The following is a 20527-nucleotide window of genomic DNA, read 5'->3' as shown; positions in this document are numbered from 1 at the left end:
AGCCCGATCTCCAGATCTCAATCCTATAGAACATGTGTGGGACATGCTTCAGAACGCTGTTCGGCGAGAAACATTCAACCTAGAACGCTTCAGGAACTTCAAGCAGCTCTCGTCGCTGAATGGACAAGTATTCCCCCCAAAACCGGATACAAGACTTGATTAGAAGCATGCACCGCCGCTGCCAGAGCGTAATTGATGCTCGAGGACGTTATACTCGATACTAACACTGTATTTTTCGCTGAATGACACTGTTTCGTTGGACTTAATTTTTCGCCCCTTTTGTCGTAATTTGCGATTTTCGTGGTATCTGTGTACAATGAGCATTGAAGCAAATTAATACTGTTATTCTTCGCTTGGTGTTGTTAAATCTTCATCTTATAATGCCGAAATATGTATAAATTGAACTGTTGAATATATCCTTAAAATAGATACCGTTACACATTAAATAAAAAAGTGATCCCTATCAAATTGTGAGTAGTATATATCCTTGCATAGACTCCATATTTTAATTACATAAAATCAAAATTCAGATCAGAAGGAGTCACTTGATGTATTTACTTATTCTAACTATCACAATGGATTTATCTCCAAGTTTAACCTCACATCCTGGTAATCATTTGTATCTCCAAAGTCTCCTGCTTATTCTCAGACCTCTATTGAGTGTTTGTAGATTGTCAAATTTCAGAGTGAACACACTATTAATTACCTGTCTCTACATGAACACATGCAAGTTACCAGGACTAATCAGAGAGCAGGATAAAGGTCTGGCATAGCCTGTAATGTTACTTAAGGCTGCAGTAGCCTACTAATGGACCAATCACTCCATCAAAGTGTACATGGTTTTGTATGATCTAAGCTAATGTAAAGAAATTTCTGCTTTAAACAAAATGAAGATTTTAAATAAAAACTCAATAAACATAAAAATTGTATATAAAATTTATTGAATTTATTAGCAAAATTAGTTTTCTAACTACTGAAAGCACTTGTACAACTGGAATGAGGCACTACTAGATTAGGGGATTGTGAATTGTTCTCTACCAAGTATCTAAGCTCCATGAGCATTCCAAATACCGAAAAATCTGTAATCTTTATGAGGGATTTATTTTTGGGGAAATTCATGGTTACTCTAAATCCATGAATTTACATGAACACTAAATGATTCACAGAAAAAAGGTGACATTGAATATAGCACATTGTGGGTTTTTGAGCAAGATTCACCAACAAAATCAAATGCCAATGAATATATACATTTTTGGAAAACCTTAAAGTTTGAGCCCCTATCGTTCATTATATGTTTCGTCAAGCAATTGATGAAATATTTATTTTGATCCAATACTTGAACCTGGTATTTCTTTTGTAAAGAACAAATATGAGATGAGAATGTTGACAAATCTGAAAAAGATTCAAAACTAAATGCAAACAAACTAAAATGGATCTTATGTATATCACTACTTGGTTGGTATCAAAACATGATCTAAACAATTCTACACTAACCAATGAAATTTAATCTTCAGTTTTCATATGAAAATTGATAAATGAATCATTCTTACAGTTGGCAGGTCTTTTAACAGAATTAATAAGATATTATGTTCTTGAAGACAATATTATGTTAATTAAAGAGAGTAATCTTTAATACAAGCAGTTCTTTGATATCAAAATCAGCAGAAAAAGGCCTTCTGATTTTTTTCTAAAATCCGCCCTGGATCCTTGAACTAGAATACTGTGTCTTCTACATCAGCATTCTCTTTTCTGAAAAAAAAAGGAAATTGAGATACAACAATGGCCAATCAGATAAAAGAAATAACTTTTGTCCCTTACACTAATACTAATTATCTGTTTTTTGTAAAATGTCAGGTCTCTGTAAACATCAAGGACCTTTATATCTACAGTTGATGACCTGTAAATTTGGTCTGTGAACACAGATGGGCATGTAACCGTGTTTCTGGGGGCAAGGGGTTGTGTTGTATAGCATACATACATACACATGCCCCTTCTTTCAAAATATAGTAAACTAGATGAGAAGTGAACAAATGATCTCCAATAAAAATACAAACAATACTTCAAAAGAAACTGTCATTAATCGTACTACGTCAGATTTAAGTAACTTGCTAGACTTACTCAAGTCCTGAGTTCTGTTCCTCCTCCACTGTAGACATCTGTTTGATGTTACGTAGAGGGACCTTGGTAAATACCACTGGCTCTGACTGCTTCTGCTCCTCTGTAACAGAAAAGGTCAATAGGGCAAAGGTCATTCTTGTCAAGGTTAATAAGCAAAGGTCAAAGTCAATATGGCAGTGGTCATTCTGGTTAAGGTCTGTATACTGGAAAATGTTATTTAAATATAATATGTTGATGTTACACAAACAGGAAATAATTCTGGGAACAAAAATTAAAGGATAATTTTTGTGAAAACAATTAAGATGGACATTAAGGGTGATACTTTGTAAAATGTCTATATATTTTGCTAAGCACTTATCTGACTTTTGATTCAGAGGTTAAAGTCACCGTGACCTTATAACAGCGCAGTAAGGTTTTCTTGGATTTCAAAGTCAAATTTGTACTTTCCTGTCCTACAATTTTTACCCTGAAGATAAATGTCACAGTGACCTTATTACACATTATATATATCTGTATATCTGTATCTTAAATATGAACCATGATATACTAGAAGTTAGAGCCCTAACAAGTCAAATATCCTAGGTTAGAGTAATTTTTGTATAATGACAGAAAGGCCTCATACTGACTCATGCAAACACTCACTTTTTACTCTGTCCATCAAATCAACACTGTCTGTCTCTTCAGATGCTGACCGTTTGACCTTGCGGAATGCCTTGCCAAGGTCAGAATCTGAGTCATTGAATACCTGGTCAGAGATTTCATTCTCATTCTCTGTCCTCTTGAAGCGATTCTATAAATAAAAATTGAATGTAAGATCAAATAATATCATCTGTTTCCTTATCACTTGATTGGTCAATAAATAAATTGAAATTTTTCAACAAAACAAAAATACAAAAGTACAAAGAACAAATTTGAAAAATTTTTTAAGAAAATCATACAGGTCAATTTAAAGTTTTGTATGTCCGGAGTCCTAATTAATGTCCAGGGTGTGTTTGTTATATGTATGTCCGGAGTCCTAATTAATGTCCAGGGTGTGTTTGTTATATGTATGTCCGGAGTCCTAATTAATGTCCAGGGTGTGTTTGTTATATGTGTTTGTTATGTTCTGAGTGTTTGTTATATGCATGTCCTAATTAATGTCCAGGGTGTGTTTGTTATATGCATGTCCTGAGTCCTAATTAATGTCCAGGGTGTGTTTGTTATATGTATGTCCTGAGTCCTAATTAATGTCCAGGGTGTGTTTGTTATATGCATGTCCTGAGTCCTAATTAATGTCCAGGGTGTGTTTGTTATATGTATGTCCTGAGTCCTAATTAATGTCCAGGGTGTGTTTGTTATATGCATGTCCTGAGTCCTAATTAATGTCCAGGGTGTGTTTGTTATATGTATGTCCGGAGTCCTAATTAATGTCCAGGGTGTGTTTGTTATATGTATGTCCTGAGTCCTAATTAATGTCCAGGGTGTGTTTGTTATATGTATGTCCTGAGTCAAGGGTGTGATATAATTCTAATTTACATTTAATAACAGCAGATATAACACATACCAGAATGGAATGAAGTTGGACCATGGCTTCTGGTTTCTCCTCACTCTCAAACGAGGGCTGTAAATAAAATATTCAAAAGTCTGCAATTTACAAATACATATGTACTGAAGATTACACAGAATGTATCAATGTAGTTAATTCCATATCTAGTATGTGACAGTAGAACAATTTCTTGTACTGAAAAGGAATATTCTAATTTCATTTCGAAAATTCTTCTCTTAAGTTCATTTCAAAATGCTGAATATCCAGGGAAGAAAATTTTCAAACAGGAACGTCATTTTTATCTGGACTTATAAAACAATATCTCAGGTAAGACCCTACAAAATCAGTCACACATTCTCAGAATAAAGATTCTGTTGATAAAACTATAAACATTTTCTTCAGAAAGAAATGTACTGCGACCAAATGAACACACAGTCTTTAACATGTTTTTAAACATAGAAAACCACATACTGTCACCTACATGTACCACAAAAGTATCTATACATACAAAAATCATAATACCCATAGTCAATAATTGGTATATAAAACAGAATATCAAGTTTTGTATTAACAACAAAGAAAAGTGCCATATAACCAAAAGATTGCTTGCATTCAAAGAGCTGTTTATTTAACTTCAACATGGCAGGTTCAAACATGAACATGCTCTTGCTTCAAGTCTGTTTAGTAAGAATCCTGTGTGTTAGTGATGCAGAAAACATCTATGAAATATATAGTTGTCCCAGCATCTACTTTAAATGAAACAGATCAGTAAATAAAAAGTGAGTAAAAGAACAAATAAATAACAGAAAGAGAGAAACTGGTCTTCTATTCCACCATATGTATCCATAATAGAAGGAAAGATAAAAAAAAGAAAATCCACAAAAATGACAATCTTTAGAACCATATCACCATGCAGATGCAACATTCCATACAAGTCTAAAATTAAACAATTGATATCTGTAGGATCAGGCAGAAAGACATCAAGAGGGCATTAATATCTAATCAAGTGATTGAATATCTACCTTTTAATAAACATTCTGTCACTTCTGAATAAATGATTATTTATTGTTTTATTAATTTCCATTGATTTTGATAAAACACATTTTTTATTTTTATGCACACCTGATTAAATGCTGAATTACCTCCCACTTCATGTCAGTAAATCTTTATGATTCTTGAGTTATATTAAATGTTGAGTTACCTCCCTTGACTTTAGTAATAAAACGCTTTCTGACTTGGTATAGACAGGTTTTGTGATACACTACTCTACCTTACTTATTGAGATGTTATCTTCCCTTTGATATCAGCAAAGAGAGGTTTTCTTATACACTCCCATTCTCTTTGACAACATAATGAGTTACCTCCCCTTTTGATGTCAGGTAATGACTAAATGATGAGTTACTTCCCTTTCTATATTAAGTAATGTGACTAAATTATCCATTCCCACTTCATGTATTAGTGAAACAGTTTTCATTGCGATATTTTGTACTTTCAATACAGAAACTTCCACAAAAACAAATAATTTGTTTCCAGCCTTACTAGTAAAATCAATATTCACTTTATGTAGATTTTGACTTTTCAACTGAAAATTCATTAATTATGTAAATAACAAGCTGTGCAACAACTTATTGATAAAAAGCCATGAAAATGTAACTGAAATTTAATAAAGTCAGGCATTAAAATTGCAACCAATGAAATGTCAACTACAAAATATATTAATTCAGCATGAGGCATACTTCAACCAAACACATAAAATAAAATCTAGCCTAAGGCAATACTCATCAGTGCATACTACAGGAGCCTTAAGCATAGTATCACCTACTGAAATTGAAATTAATGTAAAATGAAAGAAAAATGAATAAGAAAAAAGTCGGTTTTCATCCATTACATGCATTATCAATATACAAGAAGTAGTACCACTATTTTGGGATGATCAATGTGAGAGCGAGGCTCAACTTTGTCAGATTGAGGCTCAACTTTGTCAGATTGAGGCTCAACTTTCTCAGAGTGAGGCTCATCTTCATCTTCCTCTTCCTCTGGAATCTGTTTTAAGTGTGAATATGTGTAAAATATATAGATATAATTCATTTGTTTTGTCTATCTACAGATGTCCTGGGTGTAGGGTGACACAAGTAATTTTTTTCTGTTTTTGTAACTTTGACAAGCAAAAAAAAAAAAAAAAACACACAAAATAAACTAAAAACATCCAATCCATATTTCTAGTAATCTCCACAACTACCTTATCAAACGATGTTTTGAGTTTTGATGAAACAATAGAAAAAAAAGATCTACAACAGTTAATGTTTGTGAGTAAAGTTCATGTGTGTATACAGCATGGGAAATTTTTAAAGAATGTGGGAAATAAACAATGTACCCTTTATACTTAATTCAAACTAATACAGATATTTCATGATTTTAAGGACAAAAGTCAAGACCAACTTTCCTGTCACAAAAGACACACATGTGTATATCGTAATTCCTTATTTATAGATATGTTCAATCCTAGCACTCATCAGCAAACCCTCAAAGGAGTTTATAAACATTTCTGCTTTACGTACATCAAAGGATCAAACTCGTCTTATCCACAACCTGTCAAACACAGAACTTTCAATTTTGTGATGAAAAGTTCCATGGGCACAGGGAGCAAATGTGAGTGTAATCCCTGGATTAGTGAGGATGTCAACAGCAAGGGGCTTTTAGTGATGAAACTTATGAGAAGTCAGAGATATATAATTAAGAAAGTTGAATCCCTCCCTCCCTCCCACCACTAATGCTGTCCCTTATATCTACATCAAAACCTTGTGCTGTATGTATATACACCTACCTTTCTACCTCCCACAGGCTTTAAGACTTTTGTGAGCGTTTTGCCTGATTGGATCCTCTTCATCATTTCCTCGAGTGCTTTACCATAATTCTGGTCACCAGCACCTGCGGCTGACTTCACTGCCATGCGAATAAAGAAATAATTTGAAATAAAGCATTGTTAATAAGTTCATATTAATAACACTTTCAGTCTTCTTGTGGTCTGTAGTTGAAGGTTTTAATCAATTATCAGAAAATCAAATAATAGCACTTATACTGAAAATAAATAATCTAGGTATAACATGTTTCATAGTTGTTCTGATATATTGATACAAAAATAAAATTCAGAATGCTGAAAAATTTCCATGGTAATTACACTCCAGTTAAATGAATAAGTAAGTATCAGTCATGAATATAAGTGGGGAAAACCCCTTAGAACCAACATCCACTCTGTGTAGATAAACACAAGTTCATTCACACAGATAATTTCTGTCCTGATAATAGCCTGCCCAGCATGCCAAAGCATGTCAGCAATTTTTTGAAAGCTGGCCTCAGGATTTGCTGTTCTTTCATATATTTTTTTAGTTTGACTGTCAGTTAGTTATACAAAAACAAATTGCACATTATAAGAATAATGGTACTCTACTGAAAGGATGGCATGATTTCCTCAGAATCCCTGTTTTATATTGCTGGATTCAGTTTATACATGGTTCAGTTTACACAAGGTTTAGTTTACACAAGGTTAAGTTTATACAAGGTTTAGTTTACACAAGGTTTAGTTTACACAAGGTTTAGTTTATACAAAGTTTAGTTTATACAAGGTTTAGTGTTTTCTGTATGTACAGTATATCGTACTTTGACTTATCCATATTGTTATACTTACACACTTCTTTCCTCTTCATGCTCTTCTTCCGTACGATCTTGCTTAAAAATCTTTTTAACAAAATGTATGAATCAATTAAAATAAAAAACTTGGTTCCTACTATTTTATTTAGCTGTCAACTTTTTAAAGGCTTTTTAATTCTTTTGTAAAGAAATTGATTATTTGATTGATTAACTTAACAGATTAGAATGAAATTTGGAATAACTTTTAAATGAATATGGAAATATCTTATCTATAGCATACATTAATGCAACGCAGAAATATTACAAGTTTAACACGGCATGATAAACAGGTTAAGTGATTATACCAAGTCTTTATATACAGGTCATACAGCATTTCAATTAATTTCCAGAGTTACCCACCCTTTTCCTTTATCCAAAGATGGTGGTGGTGGTGGAGGGGGAGGCGGTGGGGGAGGAGGATGTTTTGCTAGATCCAGTTCCTTTTCAAGATCTTCATCTGAAAAAGAATATAGAAAAATCAGTAACTGAGGAGGTTGAATACAGTTATCATACTGGTGTTCCTGTCAGGGTTCCAAAATAAACTCCATCATTCTAAAAATATTGACAATCTCAAGTAGAATTTGACTTCACTTTGTCAGAGAATCAAGAGAGCTAGAAGAAAACAGAGATCAAAGATTTTGATACTAAGACTATGTATTTCAATACAAGGACAATATAAACATGACATGCACAAAAAAGGTACTCAAATATGAATAGTAATTAATTTCAATTATTGCTTGGCTTTCCTTCTGTAAATAACGATAGATATATAACTAAAACCCTTCAACCTGTATTTTAAATGAAAATTTGAAAATCTGGTACTTATATCAGTATAGTTTTTTCTAAATTATGTTTAAATTTTCCTGATATATGGAGTGCCACTTACACTCATCTTCTAACTTTTTGTACTGTTTCTCATAGTCCTCCAATTTTTTCATCAGGTCTTTATTTTCCTCCAACAGTTTTTGTTTTTCATCATCACCATCATTCTCGTTTGCTGCCTCCTTCAGTTCCTTTATCTGTATTGTATAAGATACTAAAGTTAAAACATAGATTTGACACAACGAATGTAATTCTGACCTGAAGTCTGCAGTCTATTCCTGTTTTTTAGCCACATTTACTATAGAGCAGATCATATCTGTACTTCCCCTTGAAAGAACACCAGTTAATCACAGGATTACTTCCCATCACCACACATGATCCTTGTTTTGACCCTTTCACCCTTATCTGAACATGACCTAATATTTCACTCTGAGAGGTTGGCAATACTGCATCATCTGGTACCTGTTTATACAGCTTGGTCAATTGTGACATGTTAGAATAATTAAAGAGACATGGTACTTTTTGAAACAATCTTTGACCTGACCACCAGTTAAATTCAGCCAAACATAAAGTACTGGTAGGAACAGAGTAATCATTTTTCATTTGGAGATCTTGGCCTTTCACCTTTAAGAATATGATATTCTCTCTTTCCATACAATATGCAATTAACATCAGTTACCATTTACTAAGATGCAATTTTTTGGAATGACATGTTTTGAGAATTGTCACATTAACTACAGACAGAGGAAAATAAATGTGAATTAGTTGTAAACTTCTTTTCTCTCCCTTTTTTAATTTGCTGGTTAGCTACTTTTTCATTTCTTTATCAATCTTAATCTTTAAGAATGGTGAATGAAAATGCCAAAATAAGAAAGCAAAACCTTTGATGCCTATCATCAGTGAATTATTATAAAAATATAAATTTGAGATCCAATTTCATTATTTTTCAAAAACACATTATCATATGGGCACCTGAATTCGGAAAAAAATTGTATTCATCTGTTGATAAATTACTGATTAAGTAATTGTTATTTGGCTTATCTTTGTTACTGTCCTCAGCAGAAAGAGTCAATTGTAAATGTTTATTATGTACAATTTATTTGCTCAAGACAAATTTTCACATTTTATGTCTATCTTTAACTTTGACTCCTAGATGATGCTAACCTTTTACCTTTACATGGCATTTGCCTTTGACCCAGAACTGACACTAATCTTGTACCTTTAAATGAAAGTAACTTTCGGTCTATAGATGAAACTAACTCTTGACCCCTGAAATGATATGAACATTTTACCATAACCTTTGACCTTAAAATGAACTTAACCTTTGACCACAATCCCCTAGATGAACTCACCTCTGCTAGATACTGCTCCTTCTCTTCCTTAAATTCGTTTGTCAGACTCTCAATCTGCATAGCAGCATCCATCAGTTTCTGGTCACCCATAGCATTGCTCAACAGCATGGTGCTTTGTTTCTTCATCATAACATTGTCAACCTGCATCTGCAAACAGTTATAGGAAAAACATTAGCAACTGACCTTCAAATCCATACATCAATCCTGTTTTTGTACAAATAATGACTTAGAACACAAACTTAATTGTTGACATCTTACAGAACAATATATATTATTTATATCTATAACAGCCAACAATGTTGATTTATTAGAGATGAAGTCTTTCCATATTGATAATACAAGTCCTATGCCAGACAGTATGATTTTTTACTCTTAATATGCCAAGCAACATGATAATTTGTTTTCTACTTAAATCTGAGACTGCCCCTATCAGCATAAGATACGAAAATATATTAAAATCAATTTAGGAATAATTTTCTTTTAAAAATTTTTCATAAGAGAAATAATGCGGATTAAGGTTCATTTGAAAGTTCTAAGTGTTTTCTTGAGAAATTTATGTGCAAAACAAAGACTTCCTATATACACCACACCTAAATATCACAACAAAAATAACATCCACTGAACATTTATTAATAAACAACTAAAGTTTCATGGTTATTTCACTTGGACCATCAAGGATTTTCTAAAGTGTGATTAAAAAAATCATTAATTATCTCCCTTTGACCAGTAAGTCTATTCTTCATCCACCATAAATATAATATTTAAAAGATATTTGTGCATACCAAAGAAATCCAATATTACACAGAAATTCACTATACACAAGTGTCACTTTACCTTTGATGCCTTTTCATGTTCCATATCATATTTGACTTGAAGTGCTGCATATTCCTGGCAGGCCTCCTCAGATACTACAAACATAAACATCTATTAAATAATCAACATATTTCTGTAAATGCAACTGTTTTCTTACCTGAAATATTTTTTTTACTCTAGTTAAAATCAACATTTAATATTAAAAGTGACAAATTATTGCTATCAAACAACCATGTTGACCTGACCATTGTCTCCTTGACATTGACCTTTAAACTCTGAATATCCACCCCTAATTAACATTTTAAGTTTAGTTAGATATCCTCCGCTTCATTAATCTTTTGATTTATGACCTCCTTTACCTGTACCTGTAACCTCTTAACCTTTTTACCTGTGGAGAGTTCCAACATGGCCTCTTGGTACTTGGTGAGCATATTCTGGTTTTCTTTCAGTCTCTTCATGCCATTGTCATGCTGCAATTATTGAATATAAATTGAATTAGTGTTTCTTGCCAGCTCTTTAACTTTATATTTCATGATAAATTCATTTTCTAAAATGATTGTACAGGTATTACAGAAAATCCTCAAAATATGATTTTTGCAATTTTTGCATATTTAATTTATTTGTAATTTCATCGTCTCAAAAATTCAAAGCCTCCTTTTGGAGATTTTTGAATACTTCAGAATGGATATAGGTAACATATATAGCAGTGTAGATTCTTACATCAACCGGAGATCTAACTGACCAGTCTTACTAGATAAGAGATTTACATACTGGCTAGTATTTATTTATCATAGAAATATTCACAACTAAAAAGCGTTTAGGTACATGACGATATGTCAACTTTTTTTGATATATTACTCAAGATTACAATAACAAGAAGAAAACGTGCTTTTGCAATTTTAATACTTTGTGATTTTGAAAGTGTCACGAAATTTGTAAAAAATTAGATACGCACAAAACATTCCCTATATATGGTATAGTCTGTGGTAAAATTAAAATGCGACAATGAAGATAAAAGAGAATGGAGAGTCACACTTTTCTTCAGGGAAAGAGGATCCATGTATGTAACACACTGTTGGGCCTTTAACCTTGTTGACTCCCACTTACCAAGCTACTAAGCAATATGTTTTCCAAATTTTTTTCTGCAAACTTAATTTCACCTCTCAATTAATTTTATATGGAAAGTTTTTTCCAGCCAATAACTTCCAATAAAACATCTTAACCAGAATGCATTTATTGAGGTATATAAACTGTACATAGAATTCAAATGACCATCTGAAATGCTCCGATACCTGTAATTTCACTGTATACAGTTTGTCAAGGTCAACACTCCTGTGACCTTGAGACATGTCAAGGTCATTATCTATCTTACCCTTTCACTCAGTTTTTGATATTTTTCGGCTTCTAACACATTGGTCTGCATTTGCTCCTGCAGGTCAGAGGTCAATTTGGCAACTTTCTCCTCAAGTTCTGTAACATTAGTGGGTGAACGCCACACACAACTTAAAAAGCATTATCTAAGAATTGTAAGATTATTTCCTTTAAATTATTAATTTTTTACGAAAAGTTTGGATGTGTTCCCAATTCTTGTGTAAATTTCTAACACTGATCAAACTATTTTTGTAAAATATCAACTTCGGCATTCATCAACAGATATCATAATTAATTCTAGGTCTGTGTTAAATGATAAAGCTGATAAGTGTATCAGTGTTTGTTTATAAGTGTGTCACTCAATAAAACAATATTCATCATTAAATTTCATTTGAACATGCACAGAAATGTATACCCTTAAAAATCATTTGAGCCATTATGTATGCATGTAAAACATTTTAATTTGCAGTCAACTCAAGAATTCATTGAAGGATAGTTTAAGATACTCATTATACCATCTCGATTTATAATTCCATTTTTATACAACATTCAACAAAATTTTCTTCTTAAGTTTTAGAAGAATATGGAAATGATGTTGTATATAGATAGACGTTCCCTTAAACATGTACAAAACGATGATCTACAACTATATATTTTTACCTTTAATTGTCTGGTTCAGTTCTGCTGTATAATTCTTATAAGAATCAGCATCAGATTTCGTATCCACATCATCAAGCTTCAGGTCACGAATGTCCATTTTGGTCATCGACAGAATCATGTTGGACTGCCGTTTCAGCTCTTTATTCTGAGTGTTAATCTACAAGAACAAAGGATATTTAAGTATGGAAGGGTTTCTATTTATAGTATCACCTCTAAGAAAGAAATACACATTTTTACGACTACGTAGGCTGGATCAAACTCATCATACAGAACATGGAAATATTAAAATGAAATTAAGCATTCACTATAATATAATTTACAACTAGTTTTACAAAATCTGTTACATAGCAGAAAATAAAATATCTTAACCAAGTGATTTGCTTTACTTAATTTTCATGTAATTGTAGAATTTATTCAATTCTAAAAAATAATAAATGCTTCATGAGAAACTAGACCAATGTCGAGGAAGGGCCCCGCATAATACCTACCCCTTATGATTGAGTTTCTTAATATTAAGAAATATTGAAAAATGGTAATAGCAGTATGTAAATAATTGAAAATGGTATGAATTTCATGGCAAGAATTGAAAACAAAAACTGCAGGTACATATGTGAAGACATAGCAATTTTGGTTGTTTTAATGAGTGTTAGGTCAAATATATACATTTGTAATAGACAATGGTGAAAAATGGTTTGAAATGTGATTTTTGAGAATATCTGAATCATATAATGTTCCTGAATATGCTTTATACAAGCATATCAAAGTTATTGTAATTATTACCTAGTACATGAAATCTACAAATATTTGCTTGTGGTCACTGTAGTATGTCCACAACTGTGTCACTTGTGCATGCTGAAGGTCTCTTGTCCAGACATGATCAATATGGGAACCACTCTGGTGAGTTGGAGCAGTTGTAATTTGAGAGAAACCTGCTTTACGTAGAAAGTTAAACGTTGTGTTGGCGGATTTTCTCAGATTTACGTTGAAGTCCCCTCCTATGACACAGGAAGATTGAGTCTTGTGCAAAAAGCAGTTGATGACAGCCTGGACTTCTAAGACTGTTGTCTTTGGGGGGGCAATATAGAAGCAACACTGAACAACTAAATGCGCTGTTTCATTTTGTCAATGTAACTGCTACAGCATCAATGGTAGGAGTATGGTCCATGTGAATCCTCTCCAAGTGAAAGTTTGTTGTTGCACATACAGCTGATCCACCACCATATCCAACTATTCTTCCAGTAGAGAGGACATTTGGGAATCCCATAATGTTTAGATGGTCATGTTCCTGCCAGGTTTCTGTTAATGCCAAAACATCTGATGTATTGATAAAAGGATCGTGCTGTACATCTTTTCTATGTGCTACTCCACGATTGTTAGTGTTAAAGAAGCATATCCTTACTATTTCTGTTTGTGTAGTAGACAGTTTATCAGAAGCAAAGACTGCCATTTTGTTTCTCAGTCTTGCCATTTCTTCAGTAACAGCATCATCTGTCTTAATAGCATCTGCATTAAAGTCCAGAAGAAAGAGACCTTGTAGTGAAGTTATACAGCTGAAAGCAACATATGCTTGACCTTTGGTACGAAGCTTCCTAAATGATATAACAACCTTATCCAGAGTTTGTCCTTGGACCTTATGAATCGTACAGGCCCAACACAGAACGACAGGAAACTGTATGCGAGTGATTTCTGGAGATGATTCAGATCTTCCTGCGTGATCATTCCTTCAGAAGATATTCTCTGTAAAACATTCAGCCAATCAGATTGCAGCAGCCTCATTAAATATGTGTGGAATTCGGCAAACATCGAACTTGAGCGAGAGACTTATGTACCAAGTATCATAAGCAAGTTTCATCGAAATCCCATCATTCCTTCTCAAGATATCGCGTGGAAAGCGAAACCGACAGACATGTAAAACATTCAGCCAATCAGATTGCAGCAGCCTCATTAAATATGCGCGGAATTTGGCGAACATCGAACTTGAGCAAGGGACTTATGTACCAAGTATCACAAGCATGTTTCATCGAAATCCCATCATTCCTTCTCAAGATATCACGCGGAAAGCGAAACCGACAGACATGTAAAACATTCAGCCAATCAGATTGCAGCAGCCTCATTAAATATGCACGGAATTTGGCGAACATCGAACTTGAGCGAGGGACTTATGTACCAAGTATCATAAGCAAGTTTCATCGAAGTTTCATCGAAATCTCATCATTCCTTCTCAAGATATGGTGCGGAAAGCGAAACGGACAGACAGACGGACAGACAGACGGACAGACGGACAAGGTGATTACTATAGGGCACCCGCATCGCGATGCGGGGCCCTAATGAGTTAATTGCTGGATATAAACACCAAGACAATATACCAATATACCTGCATAGTAACAAAAAACACATTTTTGCTCAGAAATGAAATATCATTTACATCCTATCTTCTCTTCTAACCGAATGACCAGGTCTATCATCCCACATTCCAAAAACATCTACAACATACCTGGGTTGCAAAGTTTTCAGCCTTCATTCTGCACTTCATTTCTATTTCAAACTTTATCTTCATCTTTTCATATTCCTGGATAGCAGGCTCAATCACTGAAATCAGTACAAGCGTATATAACATATCCCTTTGCTTTCATCAATTAAAGCTTACAGACTTTTGTTTAAAGTTTTCATATAACCTATTTAGAATGACAACTCTTTCTTTGAAATATCATATGTAATTATTTTCACAATCTTGAATGTTTTCCAGTGTTTACGAACAAGAGAAAAAACAATTTCGGAGTTTTTATCAACAATTTTGTTTCTTTTACAAAAAAAAAACTGCCATAGCTATACTTTCCAGAATATATAAAGTTGATTTTTAAATATTCTTGTTATTAAGCAAAACAAATACAGAAACAGAAATAAAACAATTAATTTGCTTAAATTTTTTTCCCCAATATATTTTAATCAATTAAACTATTGTTAAAACAATTTTCTTGTACCTAATGTCATCCTGTTACTATGGTAACTGTTGTCATGGTCACTAGTGACCTGCCTGTTGTCATGGTAACTAATGGAACCATGTGTAACATAGTGATTATAATATTCAAACTTTTACCTTCACCTGTGACCTTGACCTAAAGTCAGGGGTCTTCTCATCTGACTTCAACTAATTATGTTTCATTTTGTCATTAAATATTTGCCAGTAAAATATTTTAATTCTGACCACGATCTTAAAACTGGAAATATTTATTTGTGAAATATTTTATTGACTTCTCATTTGATTTCATCAATTACATAATAATAAAACATTAAACAGTAACATTCTTATACTTTTTTTGGTGTAAGTTCCGATTTCTGTTTACAGAAAGGGTGCCTTGACCTTTTTACTTCTCAATAAAAAAGCAATTGAGAGTTAGCACTTCTATGAAATAAAAAATCTGAATGTGATCATCCAAACAGAACTGAAGGTACACGTACTTGGCAGAAACCAAATTTTTATTTATAGATACAGTGACCTTGTCCTTTACCTAAAAACCTGTGAATTACTTGCATGGGGTTAAAATTTGAGTGCAATTGGCCAGACAGAACTTGAGCTATTGTGCCAATACAAAAAGAAGGGCAGATGGACAACCTGATAATTCTATATGAAATTTTTCAAAGAAATTCTTATAGGAAGATTCTAACAGAAAATTTACATCTCCGTTGAAACAGATGATCTGTTAACTCACATTTCTTCATTTGTCCCATCTGTTGTTCCCGCTCTTTCAGTCGAGAGGTGACAGTTTTGCACTGAAAATGAACAATCATATTTGTAAGATAATCTTAGTTATATCTTGTCTTTTTAACAATTGCACTCCTTTAAAAACCAGTGTTTGATCTTGTATAATTTTCAACTGGAAACAAATCACTCTGAACCTCTATGTTGACTCTTAGACAATTTATAATTCTTTAAGTCATGAATAAAACACACTTTCAATTTCAAGTCAAACAAAAAGTGGTACATCAATATCATGGAAAAAATTACTGGATACGTCTGTTTTGTCATATTCCTCACAGAATTTCTGCAGTAAGAAGGGATTCATTTATAGTGAAATATGGCAGTGTACCTGTTCCTCTGTTTCTTTGAGTTTCTTATACAGTTCATCATACTGGATCACAACTGTCAACAGAAGCAAAGCAATGACAATAAACATTAGGAAAATTGATAATATCTGTTACCTCTGTGTGGTGTACACAGAAATATCATAAGCTAATATGAGACATTGCCAGGTAATGAACTTTAAAAATCTGACCCCCAGGATTGAGATTTCACCATAATCTGCAGTTGTCTGTACGTAATTTCTTAGTTGTATCTTCACATGCTCAATTGTTCTTTTGATGGAAATGTCAGTTTGAAGGTAAAGGCAATCTCCATGTACAGTAGCTGTGTGGTTCCATCAACTTTATAAAAATCAAGTGGGGACCCTATCACATGCTATCCATAGCAGGTAAAGTGTCTTGCAAAAGTGAAAAAGCAACAGCAGCACATGACAGTCCGAGATCTCATCTTTCTAAGAGACACAAATCACCCTGGGTAGGGATCCGTAAGACTGTACACCTCGGACTTCTGTTGAGGAGCTACCAAGTACAGCCTCTCAATTAAGATGCAAAACAGAGATGATGAAAAAGGCAAGTTAACTCACAAGACTGTCAAAAGTTATGTTCTAATCATAATAATTCAACATACCAATCACGTATTTTCACAAAAGATCAGAGCAATGATGATGAATTAATAATAAATAAAAGATGTTTGTGTTTGTTGTTTACTTAATGTTTCTGTTCATTACCATGACTTCAGAATGAAAGAATCCAATAGATTCTACCTATTATCAATCAAAACTAAAAAAAATAAAAACATACAAAATATATTCTACCTCATTTCTTTTTTTTTTTAACAAGGAAAACCAATAAGAACATTTACAAACAAATACTGCTTTTGGTCAAAAAATTGAAAGATAATTTATTGATAAAGTTGAAGTGGGTACAAATAAATCATTATCAACACTGAGAACTACTCCTTCCTTAGACACAACGCTATTTCTTACATAATTCAATCACCTAACAGTAAACAGTGTATAGGATATCAAGACTAAACTGTGTCCCAGTTTAACTGGCATATGTCCAAGCAGTTTCGTTTTTTGCAATGATCATCATCTCTGTTTATATATTTGGAATTTTATTGGAGTTGTCTCCCCTTCAATATTAAGGAGTGAGTTGTGGAGTGGTTTGTTATAGGGGTCAAGTCCACACTGACATATTTCAAAAACTTGCATGGGAAAATATTGCTCAATAATTTAACTTTTTAAAGGAAATTGTAGTGCCAGTATAATAATATCTTTATTACCCAAGTCAAATGTTATCAGAATATCCCTTAAAAATTCCATATATCATATGTTCTGAACTGGAGTTGTCAATGGATGTGTAAGTGAACAAAAACCTTCACATGAAATTACAGGTATTTCATGAGTTCACATCAAAGTAAAACCTTCAAATCAATGCTTAGTATCGATTAAATTTATTTTAAACAGTTTCTTTTTTCCTGTGCAGATTTTGAAGTGAGTTGATTTTCGAACTTTTTTTCTTTGAAAAACACACTTTATCCTTAAATTATTTAACTCACAAAATTATTGGAGTAAAAAACTACAAGACATCATAGAGCAGTTTTTATCCAGTATCTTTCAAAGTGCCTTCTGGAAAAAACTCTAAAAATGCAAAAAGTTATGTAACCTTAAACAGAAAATTATGCATGTGTCTGTTATTTCTGTAACAATTTAAGAGAGCAGTTTGTCTTCAGTTTATATATCAAGATTTCAATATTTAATAGCTGACTTTCATGTTTGTGCTACATATCTTATTTCTCTACTCTCCTTAGTCAAAAGTGTGTAATACTTCCTTGTCAAACTGTCAAAAAGTCTTAGATAAATATGCTTCTTCTGAACAAATGTCCCCAAACAAATAACTTTGTGCTGTTGTTTCCTGTTCAACACACCAAGGACATTTATGGTGAAATAAAAATCTGACCCTTTTCCTCTGAGGGGAGTGCAAATTGCCATTAGGACATAGGATAAAATGCATCTCCCCACCCCAAGGAACATGACACCCTTGCCCCCAGGGATCACTACCATGTCAGATAATTTTAGTGTGAAGTGTTTGGAGATAAAGATAAGTGGTTACAATTGGCGTCAAACAACTTATACTAAAGATATGATACTGATAAATGCAGAAGGTGTGACAACACCTACAGATTGTTAACTGAATGTCATCTATATCGTGATGATTTATCAAAAAAAATATACAAATACAATAACTTCCTTTTAAAAAACGATATAACAACACCAATTTAAATCCATATATCTTATATCAGTTGTTTTTGTATAAAGGATCAAATATGATCTGTTTATTTTGTTTTATATAAATAAAGAAACAAATTGTTTACTGTAATATCCTGTCACATTTGTCCGAAAACCAAAAATTCTTTATTTCTGATTTTCAACAAGTGTATTGACAACCGAAACTATATAAGCTTATAAGGCTCCTGACATTTAACAAAGATATGTAATTTCGGAAAATGTTCTTAACGTTGGTAATGTCAATAAAATAGAAGTTCTTATCACACTACCAATAGAAGATTAGAGTGTGATGTTTCTATGACAACACGGTCATCTTCATCTGACAAATTACCATTGTGAAGCATAAAAACACTGATATATATAGTGTACAATACTGTAAACAATCGACGGACTTCTTCGTCTGTACTATAATCTTATGCTAACTAAGGTAGAAAATAGTGTGATGAGATGGTTAAAATGATTATAGATAAAAGATACAGTAGACAGTCTATGCCATATGCTTCACGCTAGTCATTTGTCTGATGAAGATGACTGGGTAGCCATTGAAACACCACACTCTGTCTATAAATGTCTGTAATGGCCACATGTTCATGGTGATCATCTGTGGGCTTTCTGTAGGAGTGTAAAACCTGTTTATAAAAAGCACCTATCTTTTGTCATTATTTGTCAATAGCAATATCTTACACCTACATGTCTATAACAATCATTTGCTACTGTTAATACCTGTATTGACTGCTCACTGTTGTCACCTGTCTATTACAACCACTGCCTTTCTATAATGACCACATGTCTCTAACAACCTTTGGTTCCTTGTAAATACCTGTAGATTGTCTATTTCACCTGTCTATTACAATCACTGAATTTCTATAAGACCAACCTGTCTATAACAACCAACAATTCCTTGTTAATACATGTAGACTCTAAAGTTAACTTCTTTTTTAAATGCACGGTCTGTATGTAACTGGTTTCTTGTTAAATAGTTAAACAGTGGCGTTTATAACATATGTAATATATGTCTCTATTTAAAGTGAAGATAAGTTGTCATTGATGTACATTGAATTCATAGACGTAAAGTACTGAGTTACTTTTATCAACTAAGAGGGACACATAAATCTCGCCTATCTTTAAACAATTTGTGAGTCATTTTATACATATGTCGAAAACCATTATGATGTGATGCTTTGACAAATAGAACCGTCAACACTTGTCAAGTCATTTCCTGGCCTGGTAAGGCGAGGGGCATTGGAATACGCTAAAACAAAACAATAATAGAGCAATTAAATTACCTTTGGCGGACAGTTCTTTCAGATGTTTATAGTGAAAACACTGGGGACAGCTCGCGTCGGCCATGTTCAGCAATCACCTCATACACACGGAAATAATATGATACCTTGGCTAAATATTTAGGTCCGTTGACGGCGGCAATTCCTGTTCGGTGTCTTCTGGAAACATAGATAAACGATTACATTCGATCTATAATGAGTTAGTTTTACTATTAATTAAGTAAATAAAATCCTATTGGCAAATTACTCACCAGTGGCAAAAGTATTCTCCTGTGCGAGGAAAGTGTCAACCCGGAAGTATGCCGAATTTTCACCAATACACATTGGGCCGCTGTCTATTTATAGAACTTTTGTGACAGCAGGCAGCTCATGGACTTGAAACTCTTACGAAATATAGGCCTAGTTATCGTTCTCTGGTCGCAGGAATGAATTCAATTTAAGTCAACATTTTACTATAGTTAACACATTATAGATGTCTTATATCCTGATACAGTTGCAAAATAACTTGTAAGTATATAGTCTTAT

General features: G+C 33.1%; 1 protein-coding gene across 2 annotated transcripts; it reads right to left on the bottom strand.

The window, feature by feature from the left end:
- Positions 1-1547: 1547 nt before the first annotated feature.
- On the bottom strand, positions 1548-20289 carry LOC132552794 (shootin-1-like). Of its 2 annotated transcripts, XM_060216986.1 has the most exons (19): positions 20254-20289; positions 20006-20161; positions 16437-16489; positions 16059-16119; positions 14843-14937; positions 12349-12505; positions 11690-11787; positions 10706-10787; positions 10339-10412; positions 9505-9651; positions 8217-8349; positions 7691-7787; positions 7329-7378; positions 6468-6586; positions 5561-5686; positions 3662-3718; positions 2761-2908; positions 2119-2218; positions 1548-1749 (listed from the first exon to the last, which is right to left on the bottom strand). In XM_060216986.1, exons 2-19 carry the CDS (start codon positions 20067-20069, stop codon positions 1713-1715), a joined length of 1698 nt encoding a protein of 565 aa, XP_060072969.1. In that variant the 5' UTR covers positions 20070-20161; positions 20254-20289; the 3' UTR covers positions 1548-1712. The 2 variants fall into 2 exon arrangements, with proteins under 2 accessions (XP_060072969.1, XP_060072970.1); XM_060216987.1 differs by lacking the exon at positions 5561-5686.
- Between the last annotated feature and the right edge of the window lie 238 nt (positions 20290-20527).

This window comes from Ylistrum balloti, unplaced genomic scaffold (assembly GCF_031769215.1).
Source record: "Ylistrum balloti isolate Yb309-2 unplaced genomic scaffold, AGI_CSIRO_Ybal_v1 Utg370280, whole genome shotgun sequence".
Taxonomy (NCBI): Eukaryota; Metazoa; Mollusca; class Bivalvia; order Pectinida; family Pectinidae; genus Ylistrum; species Ylistrum balloti.
The sequence above is the reverse complement of the archived record's forward strand: the minus strand, read 5'-3'. Positions and strand labels throughout refer to the sequence as shown.

Bases quoted from the DNA above. Each gene is read 5' to 3' on its own strand.
- LOC132552794 (XM_060216986.1), bottom strand. From the start codon at position 20,069: ATGGCCGACGCGAGCTGTCCCCAGTGTTTTCACTATAAACATCTGAAA. The intron at 16,120-16,436 runs GTACACTGCCAT...GTTCATTTTCAG, and splicing joins TCAAAGAAACAGAGGAACAG to TGCAAAACTGTCACCTCTCG. The intron at 10,413-10,705 runs GTAAAAAGGTTA...TTATGTTTGTAG, and splicing joins CATGTTGGAACTCTCCACAG to TATCTGAGGAGGCCTGCCAG.